Raw genomic sequence first — 12,883 nt, forward strand, 5'->3', positions numbered from 1 at the left:
TTTTAAAAATAATTTTTATCCAAGTAAAGTTTGTCATGATAATTCTCGTGCATAAAATTTGTTTGAGCCATAACCGATGCAAAGTATTCAAGTGTTTTACCTTAACATTTGAGTATAGAAATGCATCTATAGCTAATGTCTTCAATTTCTTCATCCAATGCGATTTTGTGCGTGAAGGCTCGATTTCCATTTCCTCGTTCGCAAATCTTCAATCTTGCTTGTATGTTTGTCGCTTTGTGCCAAGGTTGCATGATTCTCGATCTAGATTTTTCGTGTCATAAATTTGCAATAATCACTATCAATCACTTAAATTCAATTTGTTAGAATTAAACGCAATTTGTTTGTGATAATCAAAACACGAAGTCAACCATTAGGTCAACATTATTTGTATGATTGAATGTCAGGATATACAACTGAAGGATTAGATAATGTATTACCAAGAATATTATAAGAAATAAAAAATATTATTTCTCAATTAAAAATATAGATATATTTTCTGAAGAATATAATATATTAAATAAAAAATTTGAACAATATGTTGCAAATTATTCCAATTTATTATATCATAGAATGTATTTATATTCAAAAATTCAAACTAGAACATAGTTAAAAAAGATTGGGATATATTATGCAATATAGGAATAATTATATTCTTAAGGGTAATACAGACTTTTTAATGAAAATAAATAGTAATAGGCCAATTAGAAAAATCTCCCGCCAAACAACAATATGCACATTTTTAGCTAGGGAGGTAGGTGAGGCATTTTTTCCGTGCCTCACGTCTAGACGGGCCTTTTAAAACGCCAAGAATATTTTGTTTCTTTTTTTAATGACTTGTAGGATGGCCTCAATATTGAATGGCCACATTATTATATGATATCAGACAATATGATGAATTTGCACGGTGTAACTTAAATAGAGACAAAATTAAAAATTAGCGATTTAATTGACACAATTAAAGTATAATGATCCAATTGATACAAATTTTAAAGTATAGTGATCCAATTAAATTTTGGTTAAAGTAGAGTGACCACGAATTGTAATTAACTCGTGAGGACGATTTGCTCTGAAAGAAAGAAAAGCAAAGGAAAAAATAAATAAATGCAATTATCCACATCATTTGGCAACTAACGTGCTTCCCCGATTTAAATCCCGCTCAAATCAAATTTCAAAAATTATGAACTGCATTTCCATGTAAATCACAAATTCACAATAAATAATCAACCGAACGACTAACAGAATGAAATGAGGTCGGATCTGAAAAATCGGTCGGCCAATTCCACTCGCGCTTCACCGGCAATTACTAGTATGTTTTGCTTTTCCTATTTTTCTTTCAAATCTATTTGATTTTGTAATTAGAGTTATTATGGTGTACTATTTAATTAATTCTACACGTAATGATTTCTATCAGCTAGGGCTTGGATTGTTAATTTTAATTACCAGATGTTGCTTATTTTATAATTATTTGCGGATGCTTTTTCAATTTTAGCTTCTGTGAGAATTTGCGCAGAGAGTTAATTTGCTGTTTGATTGAGATATAGAAATTCACTTCTTTCTTTCTTTCTTTCTTTTTTTTCTTTTTTTTTTCTTTTTTCTTTTTTTTTGTAACTTTTAGTACTTTAACACTGTGTGTTTGTAAGGCAGTGATGGAAATTAATAGGTTTACATGTGTATTTATATACAGGCTAACAGACACGCATTTGCAATTGCATTGATTTACGTAAAGATATGCAAATGTATGTATTACTTCCAGAATGGAAGAGTTTTGGTTTTTCTGGGTGATAGAAAAAGGGGGATGAGAAGTAGAAATATGAAGGGAAAATGAGAATAGAAGTGAAATTAGATGATGCAATTAAACAAATACTTCTCTTTTGCAGAGCGCTTAAAAAGTGTTGAGGATTTAGCAAATCCTTGTTCTTCATCCTCCAGAGGAAGCTGCTTCAAAGAGAGTGTTAATAATAACAAATCAGACACCACGAAACTGAGTGCAGAGCCACTGCCGATGAAGAGGAAGAAAAAGGGAGGGGGATACAATTTAAGGAATAGCCTAGCATGGGATAGAGCCTTTTTCACTGAAGAAGGTTGGGATATACAATTTACAGAAAAGCCTAGCATGGGATATACAATTTACGGAAAAGTTTATTATATCCCTTTCTATTATTCTACTTGAATAGTTGTATTTAGTTGGAAGAGAAATTATAAAGCCTCACTTCTTGTTCGTTCCTCAGGTGTTCTTGATCCCATAGAACTCTCTACAATTAGTGGTACCTCTTGTGGAGAGGGATTGTTTGCCATAGATGAAGAAATTTCCAGTGGTTCATGTTATCCTATGGAATCTGCTGATACTCCAGCAATTGGAAACGATCTAATTAAAGAACCTCCAACTGGAGCTTTGGTTAAATATAGGAGTGATTGCCCATCACCAAAGCCAAATTCATCAGCTCCGAATGATGTCATTTCAACTTCTATGGTCAGTTTTTTGCTCTCTATCCATAATCTCTTTTTTGACAGGTAGTTTTGTAACTTATACTGGCTCTCATGTTTACATTCTCCCAGACCTCACAAAAGTCAACTTGTCCTAGTAGCAAATTTGGGTCCAATTGTGGTGACAGTACTCGATCTTTGCCTACATCAAGATATCCTTGTTTATAATATAATGTATTGTATGATCTGCGTGTTTTGGGCACATTGAGTTTTTCCTCACTTGCATTGTGAAGTTTTGAATAAGGTGACCCTTAATTCCTTTATACTTTAAAAAGGCCAGCAAATACAACTGTTGCCAAATCTGCAACAAATGCATTAAAACTGCTGAAAGTTCCTGTTTCAAAGTCAGGTCCTAGAGTGAGCTATTTGAAGCATGACCAGGTTACAGAACCAGGTGATCTCTTAGCGATACTTAATTTATGCATCACTGTGTAGGATTACTTATTTTCTCATTTACAACATATAAAATGGTTGAGTTCAAAATCTAGTCACGTTGCTCTACACTATTTCATTTGTATGCTTATAATTTTTTGGAGTCTTGACTCAATAATTTCACACTTTTAGGGCTTGTTTGAGCCACATTATTTTTCAAAAAATACATTTTTCAACAGTGATTTGACATCATTTCTACCATACATTCTTCAATAAAATAATATTACACGTAAATATAAAACTTCTCCTTATTTTTTAACCATACATTTTCAATTGATTTGACATGAATAATACATTTTTGTTCCTAGAATGTGGCTCAAACATGAGCTTAATTTCTTGATATTGTCATGCTGCATAAAATAAGTATATAGTAAATTTCCCTATTACTTATGCAGTTGTTAGCATCCAGAGGAATATTGGATCAAAGAGATCCTCCAAAAGTCAGAAAAACGCTGAAGATACATCAAAAGCTGGCACTTTAAGACCGCCCCGCCATTCAAAAGGAAATTCAGTGAGGACCTACATTCTTTTTCGACAGCCTTCAGTTTAATGATAGCTTAGAACAGTTAGGGTTTATTTGACATGACTTTTGAAAAATCAAAAGGAGCTTTCAAGATCCAAAAGTTGCTTTTGGACTTGTTTTACTAATTTTATGAAAGTGGTTCGTCTAGTTAGAAAAGTTTTTAAAGGAAGTTGATCCAATGTGGCTTCCTCTAAAAATACTTTCGAAATAGGAAATTCTTTTAAAACTTAGTTTTCTAAAAAAAATTATTGTGACTTGTTTTAAAAGTTCTTCTACAAGAAGCAACAGTAAAATCCATGCCCCTACTATTGGACATTCTAAATTAGCAGATAACTTAAAAAAGCACTTCTTACACTAGGCTAGTATCAATTTCTTTGTCTTATCCCGGATTATGTTGCCAACAGTTCGTCAACTATAGAATTCACAGGAAAACTCATTGCAGAAAGGACAATCATCTATCGATAAAAGTCCCCTGCCTGTTGACAAACCCAGTAATTCTGGTTCAAAGATGATATCGGATATTATGGTTCCATTCAACCCAGGGCATTCATTTGAGACCCGAGACCCCACAACAATCTCCATTTCGGTTGCCCAGAAAGCTTGCAGCAGTGGAGGTAATATGCATCCTTCACCAAATCAAGCCCCCAGACCATCAGGTTTGAGAATGCCATCACCATCATTATCGTTTTTCAGCCAGGTATGGCTTTATTATTCAACCAAGTATAGGCTTTCTGCTCTTCTGTTGCAACGAGAGATTTTTGTGCTTCTATATTAGTGCTAATTCCCAACTGCTTTTGTAGCCTAAAACTTCGGGCTCTTGTAGCTTATCATGGAGAAATACAGACTCAAATGTTTGTGGGATAAAAAAACTTGAAAATTTAAGGTCACGTAATACTTTGAGGAAAAGCCCGAAGCTGGCCAATGGCACTGAAGCTAGCACAAGTAATTGCAATAGGCTCATAAGCTCCAGATCAGAATGTTCTGCACCATTTGAGGTCAACGCTATTTCATGTGGAATAATTGAATCTAACATGGAGGAAAACTCTGCACAGAAGGTGGAAACAAAGGTTTTAGTTGATGCCAATAGTTCTGAGCCAAGAGGTAATAACATTGATATTAATGGACAGATTCAGGACGTTCTCAAGCAGATTGAAATTGAGAAGATAATACCCCAGGAGGATATAGAATTTCAGAAGAATGACAAAGAAGTTCCCTTACGAAGTACTTCAAGTGAAAAAGTGACAGATGATATCAAGCTTAAGAGTACTATCCTTGGTAGTCCAGGAAATCGTGAATCTTATATGAGTGGATGGGGAAATTCAAATCTAGTGTCTCCACATGACTGTTTGATGCTTGGCACAAGTGAATCTGATACAGAAGCTGCAACTGATGAACAACATGAAGAGCCAATAATTTGCAAATTTTCTGTCTCGAAACATGATATTAGATCCCAAACATTGACAGCAGGGAGTAATTTGGTGGAAACATGTATGAAGGATTGTCATGAACCACCTAGGGAGCAAATTGACCAATTAAAGGGCCCCACTGGAGATGGGCATAATTTGAAGACAAATAGAAGAGATAATGAACCAGCTAAAGCGTCCCAAGAATATGGAAGTTGGCATTGTGGAAATTTGGATTATGAAGCTCTAGAAAGTAATATGAAAAGTCCATGTTCTGCATCTAAGAATGAACATAAAGATCTTTCAGTAGAAGCTGCTACTACAGATGCGAGAACTTATAACTCACTCGTGGGACAGGCACAACTGCAGGCTCCAGAAGATATCTTAACTACTGAAAACTCTAAGAATAACATCAGTCATTTATTGGTGGTTGGTGCTATTAATGAGCAATCAGGAAAAGCTTCAGAGCTTGAGGACATTAACCAAGAAGTTGAACAAGATTCACAGAATAATTATTTGCATACAAGTGATTGGTTGTTGCCAGAAAACCAAGCATGTTGTATAGAATCCCTGCAAGAAAAACTCGCTGAGACACTTCCAGTGGTTGCTATGGCTGGAAAAGATGTAAATCAATTTTTTGATGTTTACATGGAAAGAACTCAGGCTCCAGCTGCGGTTCATGATGCTGATTTAAATATAGACAAAATGATCAAACAACCTCTAATCAGGGATAAACAATTTAATTCTACAGAAAATAGCCAATTATCTGAAAGTCGCGACATTTTAATTGATTTGACTTCCAGTTATGATGGTGTACTCGCAGCTGAAGCTAATTATTTTAAACTTAAAAGTTCCCCTAATGAAGTTACAAAGTCATTTGTTAGAGGTGATGGGAGATTGCCAGATGACAATGACATGTGGAATATGGGAATTTATGAATTGAAAGCTGATTTGTTGTTGGACACTGCAAGTAAACAACTGTCAAACAGTCCTCATCAGGAAACACAGGCAACAGAGATAAACTATAGTAGTTTGTTTTCCAGAAGCATGGTGTTTGAAGAGCCGCAGCAAATTATTATTGAAAAGACTATAGATTCCAGGCCAATGTTAGATGATTATCATGAAAAAAATTTAAGAATTTCTGGAGTAGATAAGGAGAGTACTGGATCTGGCACGGAGGATTTGATGGTGCAGTCATATGACAAAGCATTAAATGAATGCTGTGTTGAGCTTACTTCAACAGATCCTAGTCAATATATAAGGGATGCTGACTGTGATGAACAGTCAGGACATTTGAAAATGCCTAATCCTGTTGTAGTTGAAGATCTTTTCCGTAGTAATGATGGATTGCCTTTGAAGAATTGCTCTCCATCTGTAACAAGCATTATCTCTGATGAATATGATCAAACTAGTGTTTTGGATAGCATGGTGGATTCTGTTACAAAACCAAGTGATCTACATGGAGGCGAAATAAGATCCAGTGTAGACGTCGAGAAACCAATTTTGATGCATAAAACTTGCAGAGATGCAGATGAAATTGTCAGTCAATTATGCATACAGTATCAGAATAAGATTGAAGGTTCTCAAGACGGTAGTACTTCTGTTAGTGATGAATCTGACAAGGATAAAGCTGCATTCGCAGCAATGTAAGTATTACTTGAAAAGAGTGTACTTCGTAATTTTTTTAAACTTAAATTTTAAGATCTATGCGAATTATCATGAATTCAGTACTTCGAAAATATGCCTATATGTCTCTTTTCGATGCAGCAATAAATTTTGTGATGGTCTTAAGAAGAAAAGTCATACATTTGTACCCCCACAAAATGCTGTTCCATTTTCTGATGAATGGTTGGCTGCCATTGAAGCTGCTGGGGAGGTAAGTTTAACTGCCTCAGCTTTTATTTTGTTGTCTGCATAATTCCCCCAACATGTAATCAAAGAAATTCTCTTTTTTAAGCATTTTAATAAACTCGGAGGCTTGGGTGCTCGTATGTGTTACTTCCTTTTCCATTAACTTGATGACTTGTATGAATGTGTCCATTCCTGCTCATATTTTCATTAGATGGAGTATGTTCATGCTGTTTATGTTGTTTAAATAATATTTATTTTCCTCTGTTTTATGTTTTATCTTCCTTCAACGTTGATTGTTAAAACAGCGAATTTAGGGATTTTGAGTATCCACTTATTAGTTCATATGGAAAATTAGTTTAGTGATTCTTTACATGTTAGGCTTCTGTATATTACCATTGAAGGAAAGTTACCTTTTGCAGGATAATCCTCTTAATCTATGCTTAGATTCACTTTTTGTTTACTAATTAGTTATGTTGGACTCATTCGACTTTTAACCCTAGCCTTGGAAACACTAACATAGACATGAACATCGGTCATGACACACCACAGACATGAGTGTTGGACACGACATACCGACACGTTCAACATGCTGATTATAACAATAATAATTTTTATTTTTTTTCATTTTTAAAATTTTATTTTGTGGAATAAATTTGTTTTTGTAATTCTAGCATATTGACAATGTACCGACCATGTATCAATGATGTATCACCCGGCATGTCCGTAACATGTTGGCAGTGTTTCTTGTGTTCGATAAGTGTTGGACACCGACTCGAAAATTCTCACACCTTTTTGGTCGTCTTGATCTTGATTCTATCAATTTATGAGCTTGTGATATATGTAATTTATTCAGCCATTATGTTCTTTGATATGTGATTTTATATATAAATTTCAACAGGATATTCTCACTGTGAAAAGTGGTGCTGTAAAACATTCACCTCCTGACAAATCTCTTCCCGAGCGAAATCCATGGTCTCCGGTATGTTATTACTCTTACATTCTCATTCTCTAAAATAGGAAAAATCACATGCAAAGTCTTATAAGATCATTGTTCTAAAAGGCGTAATACGTGAAGATGTGTAAAGGTCAAATTTCGGGCTGGGCAAGCGTAGGCAAGGCATAGGCATAGGCATAAAAAAGTGTAAAACAAAGCTTTTTTTTTTTTTTCATATTATTTTTAATTTTTAATCAACCACAACTCTATCATGTTCCAAAAATCGTTCGGGACAACAATATCAAATGCCTCTTATCCCATTTTACACCTAAACTATTTCGTGTTATCCCATTAATTGCTAGTCATCATATTTCTTAACTCTTGTTTTTTTATCAAGCAAACTTTGCAATGTTAAGAAAGATGATGCAAATCTAGTGACTCTTGCCTAACTATCTTTTTTTTGTGAATTTTCTCATCAATACCAAAGTCTTATGATGTGCAGAAATGAAGATAGTGAATGATTTTGCCTTGTTAATCACTTGAAGTTAGGTAGTTTAGATATTCTTTCAAGCATAAAGTTTAAAGTGTGAGTGGCACATGATGTCCAAAACATGTTAGGCCTTTCTAATTTCAACAATTTTGCGGCGGCCATATTATCGGAAGAATTATCGGTTACAATTTGAACTACATTTCCAACCCCAACATCTTTAATACATTCATCGACATAGTCAAATATTTATTTATTGGTGTGTGCATCATTTGAAGCTTTTTTTGATGAAATAAGCCCCCGTTTGGTTCTCATTCTTTCCAAATTTTAATGGTTGGATTAGTGGTTTTTTGAAAAATGTGTGGTTGAAAAGAATGAAAAGCTTTTGATTTGAGAGTAATATTATTTTATAGAAGATCGTGTGGTTGAAAAGAGAGAGAGAAAAATAAAAAGGAGAATGAGGGCCAAACTGGGGCTAAATGTTGTCCCCAATTTACTATTCCCACACAAATTCATGACACTTCTTTTTTTTTATCACCCCAAGCATCAATCATGATTGAACAACCATTATTTTTCTACTTTTCTTGCTCTTTAAAGTTTCTTTTGTCCTCTCCACCCCTCTCTTCAAAAGTGGCTCCCTTAGTTGGTATTGAGGAGGAATGTAACCCGGGCCATATTGACCAAGGGCTTCCAAAAAGAGTTTAAGACTATCATTGTTAATGGGATTAAAAGGAATTCCGGCTTCATAAATCCATCTTGCCAAATATCGATGAACCTCTAATAACCTTTTTATCAGAAATTGCATCATTTATATTTTGTTGCCTCAATTTCTTACTTGCACTCATGGAAGCATCGTTGACATTGTTAAATCTTTCAATTCAACTTCTTCTTCCTCCTCTATTGTAGGTAAAGTTATACACACATCTTCCCACAACTTAGCATCATTCAATAGCTTCTCTACTTTTTTAGACTATAGTCCCTTGAATCGACTCAACACACTTGGCTTTTTGTTCGTCACTTGCTCTAGGACATGATGCCACACCTCTTCCCTTGATTCCCGCTACGGGAATTTTGTGCCTAGAAATTTTCGTGCATTTCACATTATTAAGATTTTTAGGATCTACCAAAACTGCGGTTTCCCGTCCAACATCTGTGTGATCTCTTTTTAGTTGACTAGCATTGGATTTAGACGTCATTGAAGAATTATCTTCTTTCATTGGTTCCTAAAGAAGTAGAAACAATATAAAAAGTTGTCTTACATAAAAAGCTCTACAATACTAATTACGCGTGCCAACCCAAAACATAAAAGTTGTCTTATGCTGTGAAGAAACAAATATATGCTAAGAAATATAGTACTCTTCTCATCAACATGGAAGCCAAAACAAAGTATATCAATCTACTTTTAATTTTTATATTAATCTATATTAATCCGCTTAACCTAGGAAGTGCCGAAGTGGAATTTGGAGCCATGGAGGAGAAAAGAATTGGAGCCGTCTTCTATGGTGGAGAATTTTGAATTTTTTGTTGTTCCCTTTTGTCTTTCTTTGGCCATACTTTATGTAGAGTTAGGCTTTTAATTGTCATTTATGAATTGTTAAGGAAAAATAATAATAATAATAATAATAATAATAATAATAATAATAATAATAATAATGAGCGCCTAGCCACGCCTCAAGCAGTTAACGCTTGCCATGTCTCGATCGAAGGCATCTCTTTCTTGATATTGATTTTGAAATTTTTGGTGTCTTTGTTACTTTCTTGGTTACTCGTATTGCAACTAGTCTTATGTGGCAGTCAGTAGTTTAGACAGTATTTTACTTCGCTAGATATCTAAATCCGTATTGTGTGCTGAGTTCTTCAGGAACTATGGGCCTCGTTGCCTTTTATTAGTCAATTTTCATTGTCATGGATTTGAACTACTGTCTTCACAATGCTAACATTTCTGATTTGGTCATGTGGACGACATAACCTGTGGCAATCTAAAAGAATAACACCCAAAGAAAACTCAATTACAACATAGATAAATTATCAATTTTGAAATTCTAATTATTTATTTATTTTTTTATATCATGGCAATCTATACAATATTTTTTGAGATATTGATTATATTTCATTTGTTTGTTTTTCAATTTTATCAACGCCATCCCACATATCCTATCTTGAAATTTTAGTAGTTAATGTATCGTATCTGGTGCTTGTATCCATCACCATACTTAGTAGTCCGATACCAATTGGATAAATTGCCTATTCTTTTGTGACAAAAAGTGGAAGGTCAATTTCGTTCTCTTTGAAGTACTCCTTTTGGTTCAGTTTATTTATATGTTGAGATTCTCTGTTGCATTCATAAAGGAAACATACATTTGCAAATTAAATAAGCAGATCGGAGAGCATTTTCATATAGTAAACAACACTGGCTTTTTGTCAAAAAAGGAAATGAAAAATAAACAAAAGTATATTGTATTTGTATTGTTAATTTCAAATAAGCGGTCAATATTTAATTTTCAATGTCTTATGAATGATGTTTCATGATTTTTTCAGGTGAAAAGGAAAACCAATCAGATAGGACCCTTTGACTGTACAAAGTTCACCTCCATCTCGCCCTCTAACTCCAGCTAAACCAAAAGGTTTGGCATAATTCTGATCTGACTGTAGTGACTGATCTAGAATGACACTAGGATTATTGGTTGCTACCACTTCACAAAAATGCATAATAAATCGTCCTATTCTTTTTTCTTTATGGATGGTGGATCGCCGAAGACTTCTTCTGCTTATCATTATATCAAAATGGAAACAATCCAAAGCTAATCCTGTAGTTCACTGAAATGCTTCAATTCGTTATAATTGAGGAGTAGGTTCTTTGTTGTAATTTTATAATCTTGTACTCAAATAGGATTTCGCTCTCTCTGAACAAAATTTATGGACACATGAACACCTTTTAATGCTAGTTTCATAAATAATTGAATGCTGGCACTATCCGCAAGTTAGATAGTGCTAAAAGTTGTTCAGCTACCAGAATTGGAATCATGTCTTAATCAAATGCTCTAGTGATTTTGCATACTCGGGATTAAGTGTCAAGGTCTCCTGGTAAATCATACCCTTAATTTGCTCCTCAAAATCAAAGGAGAATGGCTTGAGGCATACTGGCTCATCAGCTATGTCATGTAATCTTGCAAGATAAGGATACTGCACCAAAAGACAAATTACATATTTAAGAAACAATGATGATAATCTCACACTGAACAAAAGTTTCATGTTCAGTTTTGAATTAGAGATGTTCAAAATGCTGAATCGACGTCTAATATAACCCCTAGCCTTCCAATGGATACAATTTGGCGACCTCCAGATTTCAACTCCCTAGTAGGTGAACTTCATTCTCAACTTGAACTCTTTAAAACTAGATAGTCTTATCATCATTCAATAGGATAGAACTCGAAAAAAAAATCCATTGTATTAATGAATTATAATAACGTAGATCCTCGAGTACTTCTTCGGGTAGGTGAGTACACAGTACAGTCGAGTTAATAATCTTTTTCTTTTGTCACGGTCTTATGCTTCTTGATTAAGTTTTAAAGTTGTTGGAAGACTGCATCAAAGCAGAGAAGGATTTGATTAGTAAATGTATTTAATGAAAAAAGGTAGAAAGTAGTTCACTAGCATAGAAGTGTTTCTTTAGAATCAATCATATTATACAGATTAAAGCGATGAACATACAAATTAGACTGACGTTAATAAATAGGGAAAATTGTAGTAGTGGTTTCTAATCTTTTCATTTTTTGCAGATTTTTACCCAAACCTTCATTTTGTGTCAACGGAGGTTCCTAACCTTTCATAAATTTGCACTTGAGGTCTATTTGGATGAAATCGTTCAAAACACCGTTAGTTGGCCAGGAAAATTAAGGAATCAACATCCAATAAAACTTTATAAAACACCGTCCAAAAAGGTATCAACATTTAATAAAACAGTTGCGGTAACAGATAGTTTAAGGAATTTTTCCGGTTAACTGATAGTGTTTTGGATGGTTTATGTTAAGATGAACCTCAGGTGCATATTTATGAAAGGTTAGGAACTTTGCTGGCACAAAATGAAGGTTAGGGTAAAGTTTGCAAAAAATGAAAAGGTTAGAGACCATTGTTGCAATTTTCCCTAATAAATATGATGCACTCTACCGTCTGACAAACGGTTCTAGTAACTATATTTGAATCGAAAGGGGACACCATAATCGACATCGTAAGACATCTTATTACCTAATTTTGTTGTCTGGACTAGAATGCAAAGCCTAAGTTTCCGAAAAAACTTCAACTTGCAGAATTGAGTTCCTACCTTCATTTGCATTTGTACAGCTCTCTTCTATCCTGTATCCTACATGACTTGAGGCACCTGCCTGGCTGCTTTAAACACTAATCAACTACATTAAAGGAGGCTCACTAATGGATGAATCCAGCTGAAGTACTTTCATTTTCAATTTTGGTTGAAATCTTTGTGAGCGAAAGATAGAACTTATTTACTCATATCTGAGACCTCGAATCACATTTATATTTTCATTTATCTAGGAAATAAAGATGACCATGATGGTACAACTGTTGCTGATGTTATTGTCATTTACATGGGGATTAACAAGAAATTCATTTGAATCAACGGCCTTTTACTTCATTAGTTATATAAATACAATAATCGATAACAACAGTTCTAGTCACAATATATTCTGTCATGAACTCATTCTCTGCGACAGGTCGAGCAAGACAAAAATGTTAGCGATGGCTTGTAACTT

General features: G+C 34.2%; 1 protein-coding gene across 3 annotated transcripts; it reads left to right on the forward strand.

The window, feature by feature from the left end:
- The first annotated feature begins 1,144 nt into the window (after nucleotides 1–1,144).
- Nucleotides 1,145–11,126, forward strand: LOC111379418. 3 transcript variants are annotated; one of them, XM_023002774.1, is made up of 11 exons: nucleotides 1,145–1,306; nucleotides 1,878–2,081; nucleotides 2,229–2,470; nucleotides 2,557–2,636; nucleotides 2,751–2,878; nucleotides 3,312–3,427; nucleotides 3,858–4,136; nucleotides 4,240–6,488; nucleotides 6,610–6,718; nucleotides 7,592–7,672; nucleotides 10,653–11,126. In XM_023002774.1, the coding sequence occupies exons 1-11, from the start codon at nucleotides 1,246–1,248 to the stop codon at nucleotides 10,728–10,730; spliced, it is 3,627 nt and encodes a 1,208-aa protein (XP_022858542.1). In that variant the 5' UTR covers nucleotides 1,145–1,245; the 3' UTR covers nucleotides 10,731–11,126. The 3 variants fall into 3 exon arrangements, with proteins under 3 accessions (XP_022858542.1, XP_022858544.1, XP_022858545.1); XM_023002776.1 differs by having other exon boundaries at nucleotides 3,867–4,136; XM_023002777.1 differs by having other exon boundaries at nucleotides 3,882–4,136.
- The last annotated feature ends 1,757 nt before the right edge of the window (nucleotides 11,127–12,883 follow it).

The sequence above is a fragment of the Olea europaea genome, unplaced genomic scaffold (genome assembly GCF_002742605.1).
Source record: "Olea europaea var. sylvestris unplaced genomic scaffold, O_europaea_v1 scaffold1985, whole genome shotgun sequence".
NCBI classification, from domain to species: Eukaryota; Viridiplantae; Streptophyta; class Magnoliopsida; order Lamiales; family Oleaceae; genus Olea; species Olea europaea.